Here is a 26,030-nt window from a genome sequence, read left to right on the forward strand (position 1 = left end):
TGTGCTCCAGGACAAAGTGGCATTTAGCAATATCTATCCTATAATTGTCATTAACATGTGACTCTGGGATGATTACTGTGTATTCTGTGCTAATATTAATGGTGTCTGGAGTCGCCCTTTAAAGTTTCCACATTATTGCTCCATCTGGGTTCGGCTGCCATTGTCTGACGTTACCCATATGCGATATAATTGTAAGCTATAAATTAAACCTAATATATGACATAATAAATGCAATAGCCATGATAAATGTGATTAACGCACCAGTCAGCGTGTCCGGATTGTCCAGAAATTGTCCAGAACGGTCCATTAGCTGCAGGTTGACTGGGAATTTCCGGCTGCTCTCCGACGTGTGGAGCTGGTGGAAAGGAATATAATGGAGGATCAGTCCTGGAGACGGACATGCAGCACCCCGCTCTAGAGATGGAAGAGGTGGGTGCAGCCCCAGGTAACTAAGAGGTGGCAGGTCTGGAGACGGGGATCAATACTGACGTGTGCAGGGCCAGAGCACCACCGACCTCTGGAGATCCCCAGATGCATCAAAACCAAAGGGGTCTGGCCTTATACTGGGGACTGGCAAGTCCTCGACACCCACTGCATAAAGTACCAAGATTTGCCATTCAGGAGTCTGGGAAAGCTGTGTGAAATGCATGGTAACGGCAGCATTATTAGTTGTCACCCAGCTTCTTGGGACCCCTGACTGGTGAATCAGCTTCATTATACAGAGATGAGGGAGCATCGGATGGATCATCCAGGAGTCTGGGAAAGCTGTGTGACGTGTCCTGTGATGGTGGTCGTATTGGCTGTCACCCAGCTTTCTGAGACCCCTGAGCTGTAGATCATCACATAAATAATGATATGGCTGCCACCCTGCTTTCCCAGACTCCTGAATAGCCCATCGCTGATGCAATAATACATCCACTGCTCCTTTATCACTGAGCTGATTTACGTACCATTCAGGAATCTTAGAAAGTTGAGCTGCCATTAAAAGACAATCCACCCAGCTTTCCCAGACTCCTGCAAGACAAATGGCCATTACTCACTTATGTTACATAATAACTGGCCTGTGTTGTCATTCAGGAGTTTCAGAAAGCTGGGTGACCACCCTTACTGCCCATCGTCAGTGGAGCTATGGACAGAGCTGAGTTTGCAGTCGCACACGAGGTGACACGATGGCGGCATCACATATAGAAGACCATTCTCCTCACCAGGACGTTGCTGCATAGGACGGACGTGGAATTTAACCATCTGGCTGGGAAAGTCTGTTCTCCTCCAAAGTCACATTCCAAGGCGAGATCCTAGAGGGTGAGAGACATAGGAGACATCTGCTGGGCCTGCAGCGCCGCTAACTTCACAAAGTACGAGCCCGCCGGGGTCCCGGGACCACTCAGCTCCTATATTTCATTTGAAGTTTGTCCTTATGCTTGTGGCAACTTCTTGAACGCTATGGATCTATTCGCACATTGCATTCATGCTGTATTGTTTGCTGCGTGGTATGTGGGGCATAGCGGAATTAAAGCATGAACTCCATTGGGTCAAGAATAAGGCCCATTGCACACGACCGTATGGCTTTTTCAGTATTTTGCGGTCGCGCAAAAAATACGGGTGACATCCGTGTGCATTCCGTTTTTTTGCGGAACGGAACAGCTGGTCCCTAATAGAACAGCGATATCCTTGTCCGTTATGCGGACAATAATAGGACATGTTCTAATCTTTGAACGGAAGAGAAAAACAGAAATACGGAAATGGAATGCATACGGAGTACATTACGTTTTTTTTGTGGACCCATTGAAATAAATGGTTCTGTATGTGGACCGTATACTGAACGCAAAAAACGGAACGTAAACGGAAAAAAAAAATGTGATTGGATAGGCATACAGGTGTCTATAAAATATTCGGTAACTATTCGTTCAAATCTATACCAGAAGGCGGAGTTCTATCCTATAGTTGTCACTTAAAGGACATTTCCATCCAAAAGTAAGAAAAGGTTTTTGCTACAGTAGGTAAAAAAAAAAAAAAATACTACTAATAAAAAATTCTATAATAATAATAATAATATTAAATAAAATAATAACCAAAATAATATTAGGGATAGAGATTTCCTATCCATTAACATGTCCCTTGGATTCAGCTGATGCTTATGTTTGCTGGAGGGATGGAGATAAGGGGCCGCCTCCGATGCCACTTATTTCAGAGGCTCAGACAACTAGATCTATGACCCAGTTGCTCAGATTTATGTCTGGCTTTAAAATGTCGGGCCTTGAATAAAATCTTAATACTCTGCTATGATAGGTGTAACAGGGGCGGGGCTGTGACAACTTTATAGAAAAGGTTGTCACTACAAAAAAAAAAATATTTAAAACCTAATAATTTTCATCTGGGGGTCAGTATTACCCATCTGTAGTGGGATCTGACTTATAGAATTTTGACCTATTCTACCGGGAGATGACCCCCTTCCTGAGTTTTAGACCATGCGGAGCATACAGTAGCGGATAGGTTACCTGGGGCGTGTTGACATTTGCTACAGACAGGATGAAGTCCTTCGCGATCCCCGTCGGCGTCGGTGCGATGTGCCTGGTGGTTATCTGCGGACAGTCTGTGCTGTTCTGTGGAGGACAGATAAAGGTGTCAGTAAGCTGCCGCACGGCCGACCATTTTCAGTGGTGCTGGAAAATGAACATTTACGATATTGATGCGTTGCTTCTTTTTGTTACATGTCATCACGTATGTTACTATGTTTGTGCTCCTTGGTCCGTCTATAGGATTTCCCTCTCAAAATAAGGCTGCGGCTCCGAACAAACATCATTTTAAGTGGAAGCGAGAGCAATTGCAATCACCACACTGCGTGCGCCATGCGGACGGCAATCAACCATAGTTCCCATGATGCATTGCATGAAGAGAACATACCATCACGTTGGGGATTTGGATCTAATGCTCTGGACTTTATGAACTGGGATTTACTGGAAATATACTACAGGGAGTTGTCAGCTTGTCTGGGGGGGGGGGGGGGGGGGGGGGGTGTCAGCCGGCCTTGGCTTGATGAATTCGCTTTTATCCTGGTAAAAAATCTAAACACAACAAACAGACAAATCAGCCGGGGGGTCAGAGGACAAGGGGAGAGCGTCATATGACCAACATGGCTTAGAACGGAGGAAATCCGGGCTGCTTCTCAGTGCCCCCTAAATGTAGCCCCTCACACTAATTACTCCATTGGTTTATGTGTCACATCCGCCCGCACTGTACTGTACACTACTCCTGTGCTGCACCTTCATGGACAAAAACATGTAAAAAATCCTCTATCATTTATTGTTTTCTGCCTCTATATTTGCAGTACCTTTTTATTAGGGCTTTCAGCAACCAGCCTGACCTTATTTATTGCATTTGCTCTTTATTTTATTTCTTTCTATTTAACTTTTTTTTCTTCCGATTGTACAAGGCCTTGATAACAGTACAGAAGGGGCGAACCCTTTGCCCGTACAGACCATACTAGCGCACGTATGAAGAAGATGGCGGAGGAAGTGGCGCGGGACGACTTATTTCTCCAGTCTCAGGTCACACAATCTCTTGGGACTTTACACTGTGCGCCTATTGTTCCAAGTCCAAGTTTCCTCCAATTCACGGCTCGCAGCAAAACAATAGGGGAGTCTCTGGAGCTTCCGTTTGGGAGGTCGCGTTCGGGACAGGTGACCTCGGCTATTTTTAAAATGGCTTTATTTTGGATTCGGATAATGGCTTCCTAGTGTGTGGTCCGATATACCGCGAACGGAGGAATCCGGATGAGGGTGCAAGCAGGAATGTCAGAACCTGAAGAAGGCTTAGATGCTGGTGGAGTGTCTGAGAAGAACACAGTGTGAAACAATGTATCGAGATGTTCAAAACAAAACAAACAAAACTTCCTTCTATGATACAAAGTATCAATTATAAGTGCTCAATGCTGAAGTGCTAGTGAGGGGCTGGAAAATAAGTTTTCACAAAAACCTCTACACTTTTTGAGTCCTCATATGAGAAATCCCTTCACAGTCCTGATCCCCTTAAAATATGAAGCGTCACAGTTTTTATTTTATTGGGGCGAAGCATATACCCCTCTGACTCTGACTGTCACTCAGAAGGAGTCATTGCACCACATTTACCAAACTTTTAAAAAGTTGCATCAAATACGTGCAAAAAACTAGGCCAAAACTAAGAGGAATAGGTGTCAATCTATGGAGCTCATAACAAATTTAGGTCAAAATGCGTCAAATTTATTGAGGCAGACATCGTTTAAAAAAATTTGCGTAAATGACTCCAACTACCTCCTCCACTTTGACTGCAGCTTTTATACACAAACTTTAATCCAAGAGAAACCTACAATGGTTAAAAGTACTGGGGGTCATTTATCAAGGCCCTCTGTGCCAGTTCTAAGCGTACAAAAGTCGCACGTTACTGGGGACTGGCGGAGACATGGTGGAGGGGCCCGGCTATCAGCCCCAGAAAATTCATTAACATTTAAACCTGTTTCCAGACGTAAATGATTGAAATCTACTCTAATCAGGGACTGGAGAAGATTTCAATCTCAGCGCAGGGACTGCCAGAGGATGCACCTAATTTATGAGCAGGTCTGCACCTCGTTAAAAATTAGGCTCATCACCGGGCAGCGCGCGGGGGCGAGCAAAGATAAGCATAAAACCTGGTCTTTGATAAATGACCCCCATTCTTGCAGATTATCTCATTTGCATAATATTTTTCCCAGGAGGCATTGCCAGTCTCCCTAAGGGCTCATGCACACAAACGTATTTTCTTTCCATGTCTGTTCCGTTTTTTTTTGCGGACCGTATGCGGAACCATTCATTTCAATGGGTCCACAAAAAAAATGGAATGTACTCGGTGTGCATTCCATCTCTGTATGTCTGCTACGCCAAAAAATAGAACATGTTCTAATATAGTCCACATTACGGACAAGGATAGGACTGTTCTATTAGGGTCCAGATGTTCCGTTCCACAAAATACGGAATGCACACGGACGTCATCCGTATTTTTTGCGGACTGCAAAATACATACGGTTGTGTGAATGGACCCTAACGCTATTCTGGTGAGTATAGAGGTAGATAATCACCGCTAGGTAGATATAGGGTACGGGTACACAGCACCTATCACAGAATTTCATTATTAACACTCAAAATGATACATTTTGTTGGTCTGCGTTAAAATATCCCCAAAATGAAACAATTTTTAAATAGATAATAAAAGGAACTAAATACCGTAATACTATTGTCTTATATAATGCACGAAGCCAGATTCTACAGGAAATGCTTTTCACATTGAGTAAACCGTGAACGCTCTCGTGTGTATAAACAATTCTTACGGCCGTAAACCCTGCATACTTCACGCTGTGTGAAAACTTCGACAATTTGATCTGTATGACCGTAATGGAAGCTCAAGGCATTTCAGATGTGATATATCAGTCGGTGTATATGACAAGTTTCCTGCAAATTGTCACGTCGACTGGACAAAAACAAAATAAAAGAAACTGCAAAAAAAAACAAAAAAACATCTCCAGCCACCGGCCTAATGCAGCTGCTAATTAGATAATGAGTTTTCAGACCATCTTTTCTAATTAAGGGATGAGATTGCTCGGTAAAGGAAGATTCAATTTCACTCCTGGTACAGGACGCGCCTAATGGGATTATGGCCGAGGTCTCGCAGTTCAGGTAGGGGCCTCATTAGTTCATGTCGCTTTGTGCTGACACCTTGGTAACACTCGGGGCAGGACGTAATGAGCAACTAATCTTTTTGTTTTGCTGATCCTCAAATGGCAGCTGCAGTGACAGGGGCTGCGGACAGCGCAGATATGGCGGGCACGCCGCGGCATCAATCACAAGAGGCATTTGTTTTTTACATTTTTGAATTTTGCAACTGAAATGTCTCCAAGTAACGTCCTAACGAGTCGGGTTATAAGAACTTCTACTGACAAAACCGGGTTGGGGGACGCTGAGATATGAACCCAACACAAATGGACCCGTCTGCATTTTCCATATCTGACACTAATGGAAAGAAAAAGCCATTGTAAACATCATCACACATCTGCAGGCTCCAGAGCTGAAATCTCACAGCACCCGCTGCATGGCTCATATGGGAACTAATCTTACTCTGGTGATTTACATTCTGGGAAGTAACTCAAGCGCAGTACCTGCCCTTTACATTATAGGAGCTCAGCTAAGCCATGAGCTGATCACCACGAGCTTGTCAATGGTTTTCAATAATAACAAGCGGAATAGCGAGTGCAGCTCTGGAGTATAATACAGGATGTAACTCAGGATCAGTACAGGATAAGTAATGTATGTACACAGTGACTGCACCAGCAGAATAGTGAGTGCAGCTCTGGAGTATAATACAGGATGTAACTCAGGATCAGTACAGGATAAGTAATGTATGTACACAATGACTGCACCAGCAGAATAGTGACTGCAGCTCTGGGGTATAATACAGGATGTAACTCAGGATCAGTACAGGATAAGTAATGTATGTACACAGTGACTGCACCAGCAGAATAGTGAGTGCAGCTCTGGAGTATAATACAGGATGTAACTCAGGATCAGTACAGAATAAGTAATGTAATGTATGTACACAGTGACTGCACCAGCAGAATAGTGAGTGCAGCTCTGGAGTTTAATACAGGATGTAACTCAGGATCAGTACAGGATAAGTAATGTAATGTATGTACACAGTGACTGCACCAGCAGAATAGTGAGTGCAGCTCTGGAGTATAATACAGGATGTAACTCAGGATCAGTACAGGATAAGTAATGTAATGTATGTACACAGTGACTGCACCAGCAGAATAGTGAGTGCAGCTCTGGAGTATAATACAGGATGTAACTCAGGATCAGTACAGGATAAGTAATGTATGTACACAGTGACTCCGCCAGCAGAATAGTGAGTGCAGCTCTGGAATATAATACAGTAAATAGTAAATCACCAAAATATATAATGTTAATGTCTATTGGGTTGCAGAGTTTTGCAGTGGGATACATTGTAATGACCAGTAAGTGGATTACACTGTAATTATTTCTTTTTTTCTTACCTTGACAGCAATGTCACATTGTAATGCGTTGTACATGCACTTGTACTGCTTCTCGCACCACGTACAGGGCCACGGGGAGGTCACACAGCTTGTGCACCTGTGGTTATTATAGGGACTATGGTTAGAAAATGGGAATTCAGGGTATTTCTATGATAAATTACAGGCGAGGTAACTTACGATGTTTTCAAGTGGATCCTTTGTGTCCTTTCACAGTCATAGATCACAAAGCTTTGCAGAGCGATATGGATGCCGTCTACAGTGACAGCCATGGGAATGGTCACGTGATCTGGATGAAAAACGTGGGTGTGAGAACTTATGAAAATATAAAAGTCAACATTCTGCTTTAAAAACCATTTCCATAGGGATGTAACGCATACTTGAAAGAATGATATGCCTGAGGCCTAATTCAGATGACGTGTTCTCCAGGGACAGCACACGTACCCATTGATTTTAATGTGCGGATTCACATATCCCTGATTTACTATGGTCTGGGGGTCCGAGGTGACGCCACAGAAGCATGCCCTATTTATGTCCGTGTTTACGGATCCATCATACCCATTATAGTCTATGAGTCCGCGAAACAACACGGACGCGACATGGATGGCATCCATCTTTCATATGTGTTTCACAGATCATTGCTAGGAGATGGTCTTGAAATTCATTTTCAGCCTAGCAGTGTCCGTGAAATACAGATGACACACGGAGGACAAAAAATGGCCGAGCCACGGACCGTCGTGTCACTGATGTCATCACGGACGTGTGAATGAGGCCTTAGAGGTGCAGGGTTACTGTGGTAAAAGACTGAATAACAGGACAATTTCACGGTAATCATCACAGACTATGGCAGCTCAGCGCTTGCAGTTTCATGGTAATTTGGCCATTAAAGGGGTTTCCTGTTCTATGTAACGATGCAACAAAATGTATCCATTTGGAATCCAGATTGTTATCTAGAGGATTATCTAGACTGGATACAATTGTTGCGAGTCCTCAGCTGTAGGAAGTATCAGGACAGAATTTCAGACTCTTGAATTAAACGAGCATCTCCCATTCCTTGACAGCAAGCAGACATTTTGAAAATTGTCAGAATTCTTAACTTAATGGGGGGTTATTTACAGAGACCAGCAATTTACGCCAGTCTTTGTTCCCCCATGTGCTGCTCGTCATATATTAGGCGCACCAGTCCGCATGCTTGGATTAAAAACCAGGGGTCTTGCTACTTTTTTAAGCCAAAAACTAGTGTCAAAATGTGAGTAAATGACCCCCTATACGGATCACAACAGAGCACTGTAAAGATTGATGTCATGGGGCTACACGCTAACATTTGTAGAAAGTTCCAGGCTTTTCACTGCTTGCAACGTACCTCGATTATCAGGGAATGCTGGGATTTGATCTTTTGGAAGGAAGGCACAATGGGCCCATTGCTGGGAAGTATCGGCATCGTAGACGATGATCGCCGGCATGAACGCGCCATTCCCGTAATCACAGGACGTGTTCATGAGCGCGAGGCTGGGAAGATTCCCCGTGATTTGTAAGAGGATTGTCTAATGGAGGAAAAACAGCAGGTTACATCAGATCAGCAAATGTGGTGCACACAGTCCGCCTTCCTTCATCTCACTGGGGTCCAGGAAGCTGAGATATGGGGAGCTGTATGACAAAGTCTTCACACTGTAGACCTGCTTCATCTACCTCTCCATTACCAGTGACATGGTGGAGGCGGAACCAGTGTTATTAGGTATTTTCCATCCCTGACTAGTTAACAGCTCGTGGGATATTGGGGTCAATTGCAATTATTTTTTGGTGAGCGGCGTTCAATGTAGAGACATTGTTAAAGGGGTTGTGTCACTTCAGCCAGGGGCATTTATTATACAAGTGCCATCCTCTCTGGTGGCCAGGACCGTGGGAGCGCACATAGGCTGGCGCTTTTTCCGATAGTGTGCAAGCACGACCACTGCTGATGGATTGCAGGGTGGTTGTAACCATGGAAACAAGCAGTGTACAATGTGATGGAAAAATGAATGAAACCAGCAAAGGAGGCAATATGGAGAATCACAATACATTAGTAAGGGCCTTGTGTTATCTTTCACTACACAATAAATGCCATTTGCTGAAGTGACACAACCCCTTTAAGGAGGCATGTGGCTGGCACTATTATGCTGACAGAAGGGCATTTTGGGCACTTTTATAGTGGTACTGTTCCTGGCAAAACTGTATTAATGTTGCTGTAATAGGGGAGCTGTGGTTGGTTTGAATGTGAGCCCTTCGGCTGATGCTGTGATAGAGCCGAAGGCTGGCAATGATATGGGGGCACTGTGTCTGGTGCTGTTATATAACCATTATGACTGGCACTATTATAGAGGTCTTTAGTTGGTGCTGTTTTAGCGCTATTCACTTGCACTGTTCAGGCTGATTTTGTAATATAGGCACTATGGTTGACATTGGTATAGAGGCAGTGTTCCTGGTAGTGTTATGGAGGCACTATGTCTGGTGCTGTTATAGATGCACTGAGCCTGGTGCTGTTATGGAGGCACTGTGCCTGGTTCTGTAATGGAGGCACTGTGCCTGGTGCTGTTATGGAAGCACTGTGCCTGGTTCTGTAATGGAGGCACTGTGCTTGGTGCTGTTATGGAGGCACTGTGCCTGGTGCTGTTATGAAGACACTGCGCCTGGTGCTGTTATGGAGGCACTGTGACTGGTTCTGTAATGGAGGCACTGTGCCTTGTGCTGTTATGGAGCCACTGTGCCTGGTGCTGTTATGGAAGCACTGTGCCTGGTGCTGTTATGGAGGCACTGTGCCTGGTGCTGTTATGGAAGCACTGTGCCTGGTGCTGTTATGGAAGCACTGTGCCTGGTGCTGTTATGGAGGCACTGTGCCTGGTGCTGTTATGGAAGCACTGTGCCTGGTGCTGTTATAGAAGCACTGTGCCTGGTGCTGTTATGGAGGCACTGTGCCTGGTGCTGTTATGGAAGCACTGTGCCTGGTGCTGTTATGGAGGCACTGTGCCTGGTGCTGTTATGGAGGCACTGTGCCTGGTGCTGTTATGGAGGCACTGTACCTGGTGCTGGTATGGAGGCACTGTGCCTGGTGCCATGCTCTGTGTCCATGCTTTGGATTGCCCCCTTGCCTTCACCCTCCAATTAGTAATAATACCTGTTTCTACTGTTCAGTAATAAGCAGTTATCATCACCTGGGTATCGGAGTACACGTCGATTTCCTTAGGGATAATCTGCAGCGCAGGGCACAGGTCTACGCCATCTCTGCTCGGTCCAGTCCAGAACATGGAGTCCTCCGAATGTCGGCATTCCTGCTGGATGGAGCACCTGTACATAGAAGAGACGGTGACATGTAACGTGGGCACCGGCTCCACTCACCCTCCAGAACCGCAGAGTCCGCCCAGACAATGGAAAATTTCCGAGGTTATAGACGCAAGCCGAAGTGAAATTAATGAGCCTGATACGGTGTGAGCCGGAATGGAGATAAGTAATTAGCGGCTGATCGGACACTTTCGCTTCCGGTGACCTTCACAACTCAGTGACAGTATCTGAAGCTCCCGTCAGCGGTGGCGCATATATTAATCTGCTGCCTAATTAATCAGATGGAAGCATCAGGATGAACCTGGGACGCCGGCGCTGATTTACGTCCGGTCCATTAATGAGCACATTCTATGTTATATTGCTATCGGTGGCGCGTGATTAGTTTATTTGGCGCCAACTGGGATGGATTTCATGACACCTCACAAATTAAGATCTCCACAACCATATCAGATCATTGCACGGTGTAATTAGCGGTCTGCCCCAAGCCAGGGGTCCTTTAAAATCTCCCAGTAAGGCTTTATGACCAGAGGAAACAAATACACAAGCAATTAATGGGCCGTCAAATTGGACGTGGCTCGTAGACAGCACTGCGCATTGGTGGTAAAGAGGAAATCATGGACATGGCTGATCTTAGGGCAGAGCGTAGGAGAAGGAATCGTCCATGAACCTCTCAAGAATGGTGAAGGTGGTGGCACCATCTAGAGTGACTGACCTAGCCTCCATGGCACACCATCCGCAATAGGGATCGGCAGCTTGTAGGCACTCTGAGCAGGTCAGGAACTTTTCACAGTCAGCAACTTTCACTCGAGTCATCTGCAAGATGAGAAGATTGAGGGGGTCACAGAAGGCACTTAGTTCTAAGCTTGAGGTTTGATCTTTGAGACTGGAGAAATAATTGATGAGATACCTGGTGAGAGGTCATCACGTAGAGGTAGGTGGGATCCACAGGGTCAAACTGCATGATGTGGTGGACCGGCTGCCCCCGAGCGATCTGTATAGACTGTCTGCTGATAATATTCATGTCTGCATCAAGATTAATCTGTAGAAATACAAACCAGTCAGATCTCAGTGTTACATTGTATCTCATACTTATCTGCGCTAAAACAGATGCCGAGGTGTGAACTTACATCTAAGTAACGACTGAAGGGGGAGACTTACCTCATACTGACTGTCTTCACTATTGCAAAAAATGTATGATAATAGTGATCAGTGACTCCAGCTCAGCTACATTATCTGTTGGAGTCTATTGGTAATCTGAATCCATATCCTAAAGAAGTCTATGTTTGGAAATATCTCCTACCTGATTATTATTGTGCATAGGAGCAGTATTATAGTAGTTATATTCTTGTACATAGGAGCAGTATTATAGTAGTTATATTCTTGTACATAGGAGCAGTATTATAGTAGTTATATTCTTGTACATAGGAGCAGTATTATAGTAGTTATATTCTTGTACATAGGAGGCAGTATTATAGTAGTTATATTCTTGTACATAGGAGCAGTATTATAGTAGTTATATTCTTGTACATAGGAGCAGTATTATAGTAGTTATATTCTTGTACATAGGAGCAGTATTATAGTAGTTATATTCTTGTACATAGGAGGAAGTATTATAGTAGTTATGATCTTGTACATAGGAGCAGCATTATAGTAGTTATATTCTTGTACATAGGAGCAGTATTATAGTAGTTATATTCTTGTGCATAGGAGCAGTATTATAGTAGTTATATTCTTGTACATAGGAGCAGTATTATAGTAGTTATATTCTTGTACATAGGGGCAGTATTATAGTAGTTATATTCTTGTACATAGGAGGCAGTATTATAGTAGTTATATTCTTGTACATAGGAGCAGTATTATAGTAGTTATATTCTTGTACATAGGAGGCAGTATTATAGTAGTTATATTCTTGTACATAGGAGGCAGTATTATAGTAGTTAAATTCTTGTACATAGGAGGCAGTATTATAGTAGTTATATTCTTGTACATAGGAGCAGTATTATAGTAGTTATATTCTTGTACATAGGAGGCAGTATTATAGTAGTTATATTTTTGTACATAGGAGGCAGTATTATAGTAGTTATATTCCTGTACATATGAGGCAGTATTATAGTAGTTATATTCTTGTACATAAGAGGCAGTATTATAGTAGTTATATTCTTGTACATAGGAGCAGTATTATAGTAGTTATATTCTTGTATATAGGAGCAGTATTAAGTATATAGGAGCAGTATTATAGTAGTTTTATTATTGTACATAGGAGCAGTATTATAGTAGTTATATTCTTGCATATAGGAGCAGTATTATAGTAGTTATATTCTTGCACATAGGAGGCAGTATTATAGTAGATCTATTCTTGTATATAGGAGCAGTATTATAGTAGTTATATTCCTGTACATAGGAGCAGTATTATAGTAGTTATATTCTTGTACATAGGAGCAGTATTATAGTAGTTCTATTCTTGTATATAGGAGCAGTATTATAGTAGTTATATTCTTGTATATAGGAGCAGTATTATAGTAGTTATATTCTTGTACATAGGAGCAGTATTATAGTAGTTATATTCTTGAACATAGGAGCAGTATTATAGTAGTTATATTCTTGTACATAGGAGGCAGTATAATAGTAGTTATATTCTTGTACATAGGAGGCAGTATTATAGTAGTTATATTCTTGTACATAGGAGGCAGTATTATAGTAGTTATATTCTTGTACATAGGAGCAGTATCATAGTAGTTATATTCTTGTACATAGGAGGCAGTATTATAGTAGTTATATTCTTGTACATAGGAGCAGTATTATAGTAGTTATATTCATGTACATAGGAGCAGTATTATAGTAGTTATATTCTTATACATAGGAGCAGTATTATAATAGTTATATTCTTGTACATAGGAGGCAGTATTATAGTAGTTATATTCTTGTACATAGGAGCAGTATTATAGTAGTTATATTCTTGTACATAGGAGGCAGTATTATAGTAGTTATATTCTTGTACATAGGAGGCAGTATTATAGTAGTTATATTCTTGTACATAGGAGCAGTATCATAGTAGTTATATTCTTGTACATAGGAGAAGTGTTATAGTAGTTATATTCTTGTACATAGGAGGCAGTATTATAGTAGTTATATTCTTGTACATAGGAGGCAGTATTATAGTAGTTATATTCTTGTACATAGGAGCAGTATTATAGTAGTTATATTCTTGTACATAGGAGGCAGTATTATAGTAGTTATATTCTTGTACATAGGAGGCAGTATTATAGCAGTTATATTCTTGTACATAGGAGGCAGTATTATAGTAGTTATATTCTTGTACATAGGAGGCAGTATTATACCGTCTTTCCCCGAAAATAAGACATCCCCCGAAAATAAGACCTACTTCCAGTTTTGCCTCTCGCTGTAATATAAGTCATCCCCCCGAAAATAAGACCTCCCCGATAATAAGGCCTCCCCGATAATAAGGCCCCGCCAGAATATAAGGCCCCTGACGCTACCATAGGGCGTCTGATTCCTCTGGACTGTAGCGGCGGCTGCCGCCGCGCAGCTCACTGATTGGCCGCAGCGCATCCAGAGCTGTTCAGGCAGTGCGAGGTCTCTTTAAATCAGAGAGCCTGCGCTGCCGCCAGGAGAAGCTGCCGCCTGCTGCTCGCTCTGCCCTGACGGAATCTGGCTGACTCGCGATTAGACAGTGAGTCGCGCGGGGCAGGAGCTGGGCACATTGTGTGGAATCTGGCTGGCACGGACACACAGGGGTGACTGAGGTGGTGGTGGGAAATGTTTGATAAGGTAGTGGGGGATGTCTGGTGAAGGTGGGAGGGGGGAGAGAGACTAAATAATCCACTGTCCACTGGCACAGGGCAGTGGGATCACTTAAAATAACACAGGGGGATCAGAGGTGGGAATCAAAATGACACAGGATGATCAGAAGGGGGTACTACCGTAAAATGGTAATCCCCCTCCCCTCTGATTCTCTTGTGCCATTTTGATTCCCCCCTCTGATCCCCATGTGTCATGGAAAATAAGACCTAGCGCATTTTTGGGAGCAAAAATTAATATAAGACACTGTCTTATTTTCGGGGAAACAGGGTAGTAGTTATATTCTTGTACATAGGAGCAGTATTATAGTAGTTATATTCTTGTACATAGGAGCAGTATTATAGTAGTTATATTCCTGTACATAGGAGCAGTATTATAGTAGTTATATTCTTGTACATAGGAGCAGTATTATAGTAGTTATATTCTTGTACATAGGAGGCAGTATTATAGTAGTTATATTCTTGTACATAGGAGCAGTATTATAGTAGTTATATTCTTGTACATAGGAGCAGTATTATAGTAGTTATATTCTTGTACATTGGAGCAGTATTATAGTAGTTATATTCTTGTACATAGGAGCAGTATTATAGTAGTTATATTCTTGTACATAGGAGCAGTATTATAGTAGTTATATTCTTGTACATAGGAGCAGTATTATAGTAGTTATATTCTTGTACATAGGAGGCAGTATTATAGTAGTTATATTCTTGTACATAGGAGGCAGTATTATAGTAGTTATATTCTTGTACATAGGAGCAGTATTATAGTAGTTATATTCTTGTACATAGGAGGCAGTATTATAGTAGTTATATTCTTGTACATAGGAGCAGTATTATAATAGTTATATTCTTGTACATAGGAGCAGTATTATAGTAGTTATATTATTGTATATAGGAGCAGTATTATAGTAGTTAATTCTTGTACATAGGAGGCAGTATTATAGTAGTTATATTCCTGTACATAGGAGCAGTATTATAGTAGTTATATTCTTGTACATAGGAGGCAGTATTATAGTAGTTATATTCTTGTACATAGGAGTAGTATTATAGTAGTTATATCCTTGTACATAGGAGCAGTATTATAGTAGTTATATTCTTGTACATAGGAGCAGTATTATAGTAGTTATATTCTTGTACATAGGAGGCAGTATTATAGTAGTTATATTCTTGTACATAGGAGCAGTATTATAGTAGTTATATTCTTGTACATAGGAGGTAGTATTATAGTAGTTATATTCTTGTACATAGGAGCAGTATTATAGTAGTTATATTCTTGTACATAGGAGGCAGTATTATAGTAGTTATATTCTTGTACATAGGAGCAGTATTATAGTAGTTATATTCTTGTACATAGGAGGCAGTATTATAGTAGTTATATTCTTGTACATAGGAGGCAGTATTATAGTAGTTATATTCTTGTACATAGGAGCCGTATTATAGTAGTTATATTCTTGTACATAGGAGGCAGTATTATAGTAGTTATATTCTTGTACATAGGAGGCAGTATTATAGTAGTTATATTCTTGTACATAGGAGGCAGTATTATAGTAGTTATATTCTTGTACATAGGAGGCAGTATTATAGTAGTTATATTCTTGTACATAGGAGCAGTATTATAGTAGTTATATTCTTGTACATAGGAGGCAGTATTATAGTAGTTATAGTCTTGTACATAGGAGGCAGTATTATAGTAGTTATATTCTTGTACATAGGAGCAGTATTATAGTAGTTATATTCTTGTACGGAGGAGCAGTATTATAGCAGTTATATTCTTGTACATAGGAGGCAGTATTATAGTAGTTATATTCTTGTACATAGGAGCAGTATTATAGCAGTTATATTATTGTACATAGGAGCAGTATTATAGTAGTTATATTCTTGTACATAGGAGCAGTATTATAGAAGTTATATTCTTGTACATAGGAGCAGTATTATAGTAGTTATATTCTTGTACATAGGAGCAGTATTATAGTAGTTATATTCTTGTACATAGGAGCAGTATTATAGTAGTTATATTCTTGTACATAGGAGGCAGTATTATAGTAGTTATATTCCTGTACATAGGAGGCAGTATTATAGTAGTTATATTCTTGTACATAGGAGCAGTATTATAGTAGTTATATTCTTGTACATAGGAGCAGTATTATAGTAGTTATATTCTTGTACATAGGAGTCAGTATTATAGTAGTTATATTCTTGTACATAGAAGGCAGTATTATAGTAGTTATATTCTTGTACATAGGAGGCAGTATTATAGTAGTTATATTCTTGTACATAGGAGGCAGTATTATAGTAGTTATATTCTTATACATAGGGGCAGTATTATAGTAGATATATTATTGTACATAGGAGCAGTATTATAGTAGTTATCTTCTTGTACATAGGAGCAGTATTATAGTAGTTATATTCTTGTATATAGGAGCAGTATTATAGTAGTTATATTCTTGTACATAGGAGCAGTATTATAGTAGTTATATTCTTGTACATAGGAGCAGTATTATAGTAGTTATAGTCTTGTACATAGGAGCAGTATTATAGTAGTTATATTCTTGTACATAGGAGCAGTATTATAGTAGTTATATTCTTGTACATAGGAGCAGTATTATAGTAGTTATATTCTTGTACATAGGGGCAGTATTATAGTAGTTATATTCTTGTACATAGGAGCAGTAATATAGTAGTTATATTCTTGTACATAGGAGCAGTATTATAGTAGTTATATTCTTGTACATAGGAGCAGTATTATAGTAGTTATATTCTTGTACATAGGAGCAGTATTATAGTAGTTATATTCTTGTACATAGGAGCAGTATTATAGTAGTTATATTCTTGTACATAGAAGCAGTATTATAGTAGTTATATTCTTGTACATAGGAGGCAGTATTATAGTAGTTATATTCTTGTACATAGGAGGCAGTATTATAGTAGTTATATTCTTGTACATAGGAGCAGTATTATAGTAGTTATATTCTTGTACATAGGAGGCAGTATTATAGTAGTTATATTCTTGTACATAGGAGCAGTATTATAATAGTTATATTCTTGTACATAGGAGCAGTATTATAGTAGTTATATTATTGTATATAGGAGCAGTATTATAGTAGTTATATTCTTGTACATAGGAGGCAGTATTATAGTAGTTATATTCTTGTACATAGGAGTAGTATTATAGTAGTTATATCCTTGTACATAGGAGCAGTATTATAGTAGTTATATTCTTGTACATAGGAGCAGTATTATAGTAGTTATATTCTTGTACATAGGAGCAGTATTATAGTAGTTATATTCTTGTACATAGGAGGCAGTATTATAGTAGTTATATTCTTGTACATAGGAGCAGTATTATAGTAGTTATATTCTTGTACATAGGAGGTAGTATTATAGTAGTTATATTCTTGTACATAGGAGCAGTATTATAGTAGTTATATTCTTGTACATAGGAGGCAGTATTATAGTAGTTATATTCTTGTACATAGGAGCAGTATTATAGTAGTTATATTCTTGTACATAGGAGGCAGTATTATAGTAGTTATATTCTTGTACATAGGAGGCAGTATTATAGTAGTTATATTCTTGTACATAGGAGCCGTATTATAGTAGTTATATTCTTGTACATAGGAGGCAGTATTATAGTAGTTATATTCTTGTACATAGGAGGCAGTATTATAGTAGTTATATTCTTGTACATAGGAGGCAGTATTATAGTAGTTATATTCTTGTACATAGGAGAAGTATTATAGTAGTTATATTCTTGTACATAGGAGGCAGTATTATAGTAGTTATAGTCTTGTACATAGGAGGCAGTATTATAGTAGTTATATTCTTGTACATAGGAGCAGTATTATAGTAGTTATATTCTTGTACGGAGGAGCAGTATTATAGCAGTTATATTCTTGTACATAGGAGGCAGTATTATAGTAGTTATATTCTTGTACATAGGAGCAGTATTATAGCAGTTATATTCTTGTACATAGGAGCAGTATTATAGTAGTTATATTCTTGTACATAGGAGCAGTATTATAGAAGTTATATTCTTGTACATAGGAGCAGTATTATAGTAGTTATATTCTTGTACATAGGAGCAGTATTATAGTAGTTATATTCTTGTACATAGGAGCAGTATTATAGTAGTTATATTCTTGTACATAGGAGGCAGTATTATAGTAGTTATATTCCTGTACATAGGAGGCAGTATTATAGTAGTTATATTCTTGTACATAGGAGCAGTATTATAGTAGTTATATTCTTGTACATAGGAGCAGTATTAAAGTAGTTATATTCTTGTACATAGGAGTCAGTATTATAGTAGTTATATTCTTGTACATAGAAGGCAGTATTATAGCAGTTATATTCTTGTACATAGGAGGCAGTATTATAGTAGTTATATTCTTGTACATAGGAGGCAGTATTATAGTAGTTATATTCTTATACATAGGGGCAGTATTATAGTAGATATATTATTGTACATAGGAGCAGTATTATAGTAGTTATATTCTTGTACATAGGAGCAGTATTATAGTAGTTATATTCTTGTATATAGGAGCAGTATTATAGTAGTTATATTCTTGTACATAGGAGCAGTATTATAGTAGTTATATTCTTGTACATAGGAGCAGTATTATAGTAGTTATAGTCTTGTACATAGGAGCAGTATTATAGTAGTTATATTCTTGTACATAGGAGCAGTATTATAGTAGTTATATTCTTGTACATAGGAGCAGTATTATAGTAGTTATATTCTTGTACATAGGGGCAGTATTATAGTAGTTATATTCTTGTACATAGGAGGCAGTATTATAGTAGTTATATACTTGTACACAGGAGCAGTATTATAGTAGTTATATTCTTGTACATAGGAGGCAGTATTATAGTAGTTATATTCTTGTACATAGGAGCAGTATTATAGTAGTTATATTCTTGTACATAGGAGCAGTATTATAGTAGTTATATTCTTGTACATAGGGGCAGTATTATAGTAGTTATATTCTTGTACATAGGAGGCAGTATTATAGTAGTTATATACTTGTACACAGGAGCAGTATTATAGTAGTTATATTCTTGTACATAGGAGGCAGTATTATAGTAGTTATCATCTGAACACGCTGAACAGCAAACAGTTAACAATGAGAAGAAGTATCTAATGCTTCTGTCACTGACAACAAAACAATAGTCTATAACCACTGAGGAAATTCCATTAAAGCATTTCCCAAAAATTGCACCCCACCTCCTCCTCATCTCATTCATCACCTCCAGCTCATAACCTCAGTCTTCTCATTCCTGCTTCCACTGCCCCTTGAGAATATTAAGCGCCTCAGTCCCCCCCACAACATCGGCCGCTCTCTCCGGCAGGACCGAGTCGCCTCATTTCCATCACTTTGGTTATTAATACTGTGACGCCATAAGATGCTGCTACCGGGGGAGATAGGTGTGAGAAGAAATACTGTGCCCAGGATCGCTAATGACCAGCCGCTCCCTCTGGAGGACTAAATCCGGGGGAAGTTTTCATTCCAGCTGTTAATACATTATCACAACCTCGCCCAGAAACACGGATTTCAATTACACGCTATTATCGGGAGGTTAGGGGTCTCCCTAAGTAGGGGGAATTGGATTAGTAATGTATGAGATGAGAGAATGAGCGATCGCTGTAGATAGGAGGCGATTTCCACTCTAAAGCATCACAGAAAAAGTTTATCAGATAAACAACCGGTGAGTGGTGACCACTAATAGGACCACGCCGACGCTGGACAGTCTTAAAGGGCCAGTGCACCTAAAGTTTGGAACTGATAGAGATGTATCTGGAGCTTCTCAATGCAGCTATAATTTAGGGAGAGTTCAATTCATGGTTATTTTCCATTCTTCTGATCCGTCAGAAGAACAGAAATATAAAGGGAAAAAAATGAATCCTGTAAAAAAAAACACATCCTGAGCATCCGTTTTAGCCATTTCTATCTCAGATCAAATTTTATTTATTTTTTACAGGAAAAAAAGTCCTGCATGCATTTTTTTTTTGTTTGTTTAAGGATGCATTCACATCGCCATTTAGCTTTCCGTTCTTCTGATCCGTCAGAAGGAGCGAGAGAGAGAAGAAAAAAAAGCAGATCCTTTTGCATCAGTTATGCATAGGATTGTATAGGATCCGTTTTTTTTTTTAACAGGATCCTTTAAAAAAATGAATCCATTTGCATTAGTTATCAGTTTTTTAGACTGAAAAAAGTACTGCCTGCAGGATTTTTTTTACCCCCGTTTTTTTTACAGGATCCTGTTTTTTTTTTTCTTTCTCAGAAGAATGGAAAGCTAAACGGTGATGTGAACGCACCCTCAGAAAATGCATCTCAGACGGAAATGGCTAAAATGGATGCAAAATGTGGAAAACAAATCCTCAGGGACCAATTTTTTTAAAGGATCCGTTTTGTTACAGGATCCGGTTTTTGTTCTTCTCAAGGATCAGAAAGACGGAAAAATAACAGTGATGTGAACTCTCCCTAAGGGCGCATGCAATTGACCATATGTATTTTGTAGCCTGCAAAACACAGATTCGCCAAAAAAACTGATGACATCCGTGTTGCATCAGGTTTTTTTTTTGCAGATCAATAGTAACAACTTCTATCCTTGTCCGCAAAACGGACAAGAATAGGATGTGTTCTATTTTGTTTGCGGAACAGACATGGGGACATACGGACACGGAATGCACATGGAGTCATTTCAGTTTTTTTCAAGTTCCATTGAAGTGAATAGTTCTGCATATGGACCTGTAAAAAAACGGAACGGAAACAGGAAAAAATATATATGTTTGTGTTCATGAGCCCTGATATTCTGTTACTCCTGGCATCAGGTTCCATAGTGAACGGTTCTCGTTTCTTCTGCTCTGCGCTCTTTTCCTCAGTCGCACCCACACGACTTCGGAGGTGCAAACAGAAAACGTGCACAAAATAACCTCAATTATGGCTAAGGAGAATTTGCAGTTTTCACAGGAAAGGTACGAAGCAGCGACAGATGCGGAATAGACAAGTAGCGCGGGTGAGAGGAGGCAGCGAATATTTACCAGGTAAAGGTGAGACGGAAAACTGGGGCAGAAGAAAGAGAAGCGGTGAGAAGGGGCGAGCACAGAAAATCCTGATACTACGGCAGCCTATAATCCAGAAATACCGTGGGACTGAATTATTATTATATTCTGGATTACCAGACTCCTTAGGGCGCATTCAGACGACCGTAGTATTTTGCGGATCTGCAAATTGTGGATTCACAAAACATGGATACCGGGAATGTGCGTTCCGTAATTTGCGGACCGCACATGGCCGCAACCATAATAAAAAATGCCTATACTTGGGTAATGACTCAGAGTGCCATTACCACTCCGCACCCCGCTACTGTCTTCTATGGGCTAACACAGTGTCATCTTGTGCATTTATTTCCGTCCACTACAATGTGCAATGCTATTTCTATGCAACTGTTCATGTTCATGTAATGTACCTGGTTCACCAGAAGGTGGCAGCAAGCATGGCAGAGCTACATTTGCAGAGGATGGAACCTTCTTTCCATTCTAATTCTCCCTCTAAGGAGGAGTTTAGTTAGTTAGAGGTCAGTGGAGAGTACCCCCTGCTTGGGGAAGGAAGCAGGTCCATGTCCCTGCTGCATGTGTCCTGCTAAGCCAGCTAGAGCACCTTCAGCTCGGCTAAAGCCCGAAGCCTCTGAAGCCAGGAGGTATAGATTCCCTGGTATTAATCTAGAGACCGACTACAGAGAGAAGTTGCAGCATAAAGAAAGAAGCAAAGTTATACAGTAAGCTTGTCAGCACAGCAGAGCCAGAGAGCAACAGATGTAGCAGAGTTGAGTTTGTTTGCCTGCCAGAGTTAATGCTAATGCCTGCTGGGAACCAAGACAAAGCCTGAAACTGTTGGAGAAATGTTTATTCAAGTAAAGCTGTTATTGAACTTCATCACAAGGTCTGGACTCAATTTATTTCTTCAAATCCCTCGATTATTCCCCCTATTTGCTCTGCTTCGGACGACACTGCCTAGGGTCCAGCGTATCCAGGTAGGAGCACCGTGACACGTGCACCAACATTAAGGGACATTTAGGCCACCCTACACCACTCTGGCATTCCTACACCTGGGTACCATCTACCACACTATCACTAAAAAGGGGCCCTGTGCCCTTGTAGCTTCACTGCAACTGGCGTCACGAAGAACATTTGCTTTAAGGGACCCACAGCCGGTTGCCATGCGTTGCACTTGTCTAGGACATGCTCTATCTAGCTGCAAAACCACATTAAAGGGGCATTCCCTAGACATATGTATATATATATATATTAATAGCATGCCCGCAGTGTCCAGACTTACAAGGAGAGACTTACCATGATGTACGGTCCCTTACTGGGCGAGCTCTGAGCGTCCCGGGCTAATTCCATTGCGGGCGCTTCTGGGATCATGTGCCGTACATAAGGGAATGTACATCATAAGTCTGGACACTGCGGGCACGCTGAGATAACACGGCCATCACTCCATTCACTTCTATGGGGGCTGATGAGGCTCCCATAGGAATGAAAGGAGGGCGGCTGCGCATGTGCGTTCCCCCCTCGCCCGGCACTTTGCAGGCTCAGACATTGGGGGCATATCCTAGCGACATGTATCCAATGACTGAGATGGGAAAACCCTTTAAGGGCTTGTTCACACGAACGGAAGGGCTCCGTGCCCGTGCTGTGGACCGCGAATTGCAGTCCGCAATGCACGTGCACCGACCGTGGGCCAGCCGCATGCGGATCGTGGAGCCATTCACTTGTATGGGGTCCGCGATCCGTCCGTTCCGCAAAAAGATAGAGCAAGTTCTATGTTTTTGCGGTGCGGAGGCACGGAACAGAACCCCACGTAGTGCTTCCGTGGGGTTCCGTTCCGTGCTTCCGTTCCGTTCCGCACCGCATCTTCGGACCTGCGGACCCATTCAAGTGAATGGGTCCGCATCCGTGATGCGGAATGCACGCGGCCTGTGCCCCGTGTATTGCAGACCACCCAATACATCCATCTTTATTTCACATGCATTGATCAGGCAGGTGGCACATTCTTGTGATTTACCTTCTGAAGTTGCCCCCCGGCCGTGCCCAGAAATGCCACGTTGTAGCCGCCGACATTGGCCACTGCCACCGAGGTCAATCCGGGAGCCTTGAAGATCGCTGTGGCAGACAGAGGGCGATTGATAGCTAGCGGGTGCTGGAGATGAGCCGCTCCACAGTCCAACTGCTCTTCCTGCAGCTGTAAAGAATAGAGATCAGTGTGAGACAAGGGAAGTGGTCGGGGCAGCCGCGAGGGCGCTCGGCCGCACAACACGCTTATTATACGCAGGCACTGGCATCGTCATCTCAGTCAATTACAGGGGGCCGCTATGAGAATCAGAGGAGAAGGATCGGGGGGGCTTTATTATCAGATCATAAAATACATAGATTCTGTAGTTACGTAAATCACTCGTTTCAGCGAAAGGTCAATTAACTCTCCGGTTGCCAGAGTGCTTGCAACAGTTGCCACTGAACATGGGATTGAATAATCAAGGTCTAATTGTTTCTGTCTGGAGTCTTTGAGATAATTACTACAAACTGTTATTTGGGATCGTGCCAAGGCGGCTGACACCCCGCACCCCCCTCCATCCGCCTTTCCCCCCCCCCACCATCCATTCGCCGCTGGGGCACATGCAAATGATACACAATACAAAAATACTCTCTGAGAAAACTGCTCCCAGGAGCCGGACGCCACGATCTGCACATTCCCAACGTGCATCCATGGCGGCTGCAATTGTATGCACCAAAAAAAGGAGAAAATAGGGTATGCGTTTTCAAGAACCAGCTTGCTGTCAGTGAATGGAAACATTCTCATTTACATGAAAACCCGTCCTGATCACGTGCTGCTCACACAGCTGTGTGTCTGGTGCTCTCTTGTAACAAGCTATGCACATGGGTCCGGCAGACATGATCGGGACAGCTTTCCATTCACTGCGCCAGCAGAGATCTTGAAAATGGCAACAAAGTATGTCAGAAAGCTGCAGAACATTTTATTACTGTGGCTGTCATGGAATGCTGAGGGTTGTAGTTTCCCAGCAGCTGGAGAGCCACAGGCGTTGGAGGACTGGTCTGCAGCTGGAGAGGAGTCACATGACGCGCTTGATACAATGTGATATATGAATGATTAGATATGATCTATGGAAATACAGTTTCCTCCTCATAGACCCCCCGCCCCCCCCCTCTCTCCCAGCCCTGGGAAGCATGCAGCCTAAATTTAGAAAAATTCCATTGCACTTATGCGGCAGGATTCCCAAGACTCCAAACATTTCATTTTGGGTCCATTGTCATGAACTGGGGTCAGCAACATTTATAAAATTACTGCATTATTTGTTCAGACGTCAATGACACCAACCAAGGGCCCCCCTCCCCTGTCCCTCCGCGTGATGCTGTCCCATTATCCCAAAATTCCCCATATCCCAGCCCCTACGGACAGTGTCTGCAGATGTAAGTAAAGTATTGGATCATTTTCATTCCTGGGTGGTGGCGCTGTTGCATTGATATCTATAGCACTAGCTCCATGGTGAAAAGAGGTACTGCAATTTGCAAGGTTATGTCCGAGTTGGCTGTTTTTGCCCTATTGAAAATGAACATTCAACTTTTGCAAAACATCACAATTCAAAGTTTTCAGCTCCTATGTGTCTCCATGGTAAAGGACAAGAATGAATCCCTGCTTAGTCCGTTGTGGCAGTCGCTACCTTCACAATCTGAGTATGAGACAAATAGAAAAAACAACCAGACTACACAGAGTTTGCTTGTAGTCTGTTACCATGGAGATGCATAGCTCAGAGCTGTAGACTCAAAACGATTGGAAATTTTTTAATTGAAACTATATAGAAGGTTGCTTTCATTTTCAATTTAAATTCACCGGAGAGATAAAAACAAAACGCGGACTTCGCCTTTAAATGATAACGCTTATGTGATATTTAATAGGTGTTACGTCCCCTTTAAGACTCCATCCAACTACTGTACAATGGATATTGGAAAAGTTACCCTAAGAGGATTAGTATCATTAGGTAGCAGTGTTTTTTTTCCAGAGAAGACCCAGACAGAGATTATCCTGGATATCCTATCCCTGGCTATAGGCTGGAAGGAATGCTTGCAGTGCTTACATTGCCTGCTGTGGCAATATCTGTCGGCCTGCCCGGATTACGCCGCTGGCCTCACACACTTCCCCGCATTCTGTGCTCTCCAGGATTTCCAGCCACAGATGTTTCCAGTTGTGTGAATATATTAAGCGTCCATGAACTACCTCCCCCCTCGTCCTCACAGCTGTTCGGAGTCCCTGCCAGTTAAACAAAGAGGATCTGAGGCATCAATGGCGCTTACAAGCGTGCCCGGCGTTTTCTGGCGCTGGTCATTCATATAGAACAGAGGGTTATATCATCCTATGAAAGGAGCTTATAGTGGAGGAAACACAAGGGTAGTCGCTGCCATGGAGTAAGAAGGGTCGGTCCCGGGCCCCTTGAATGTGTCCCAGGTAAAGTTTAGCAGTAGCTGGTATTCTGCTCCTAGTTCTGTTCTGCCGACCCGCGCTCAGTCCGAAATGTTTTAAAAAATCATTAGACGGAGCACTCAGTCAGGCGGAGCACTCAGTCAGACCTTAGGCTAGGTCTACACGACGACATTTGTCGCACCAATGTCGCGGGACAATTTTTATAATGGCAGTCTATGGTGTCGCACTGCGACATGCTGCGATGTGACAGTCGCAAAAAATCCATTCGTGATGGATTTTTTTACGACTGCTGCATCGCAGTCGCAGCATGTTGCAGTGCGACACCATAGACTGCCATTATAAAAA

The 26,030-nt window shown here is 41.6% G+C and overlaps 1 protein-coding gene across 3 annotated transcripts in view; it reads right to left on the minus strand.

Moving 5' to 3' along the window:
• The window catches only part of PLXND1 (plexin D1), an 83,686-nt gene that overhangs the window by 32,756 nt on the left and 24,900 nt on the right, over positions 1-26,030 (minus strand). For all 3 annotated transcript variants that reach the window (XM_040408358.1, XM_040408357.1, XM_040408359.1), the window contains exons 2-11: positions 23,256-23,432; positions 11,277-11,408; positions 11,082-11,182; positions 10,243-10,375; positions 8,418-8,598; positions 7,235-7,343; positions 7,058-7,154; positions 2,499-2,603; positions 1,206-1,295; positions 262-355 (exon numbers count right to left, since the gene is read on the minus strand). In XM_040408358.1, the coding sequence (XP_040264292.1) occupies positions 262-355; positions 1,206-1,295; positions 2,499-2,603; positions 7,058-7,154; positions 7,235-7,343; positions 8,418-8,598; positions 10,243-10,375; positions 11,082-11,182; positions 11,277-11,408; positions 23,256-23,432 (1,219 nt within the window). The remainder of the gene's footprint in view (positions 1-261; positions 356-1,205; positions 1,296-2,498; positions 2,604-7,057; positions 7,155-7,234; positions 7,344-8,417; positions 8,599-10,242; positions 10,376-11,081; positions 11,183-11,276; positions 11,409-23,255; positions 23,433-26,030) is intronic.

Source organism: Bufo bufo, chromosome 9 (assembly GCF_905171765.1).
Source record: "Bufo bufo chromosome 9, aBufBuf1.1, whole genome shotgun sequence".
Classification (NCBI taxonomy): Eukaryota; Metazoa; Chordata; class Amphibia; order Anura; family Bufonidae; genus Bufo; species Bufo bufo.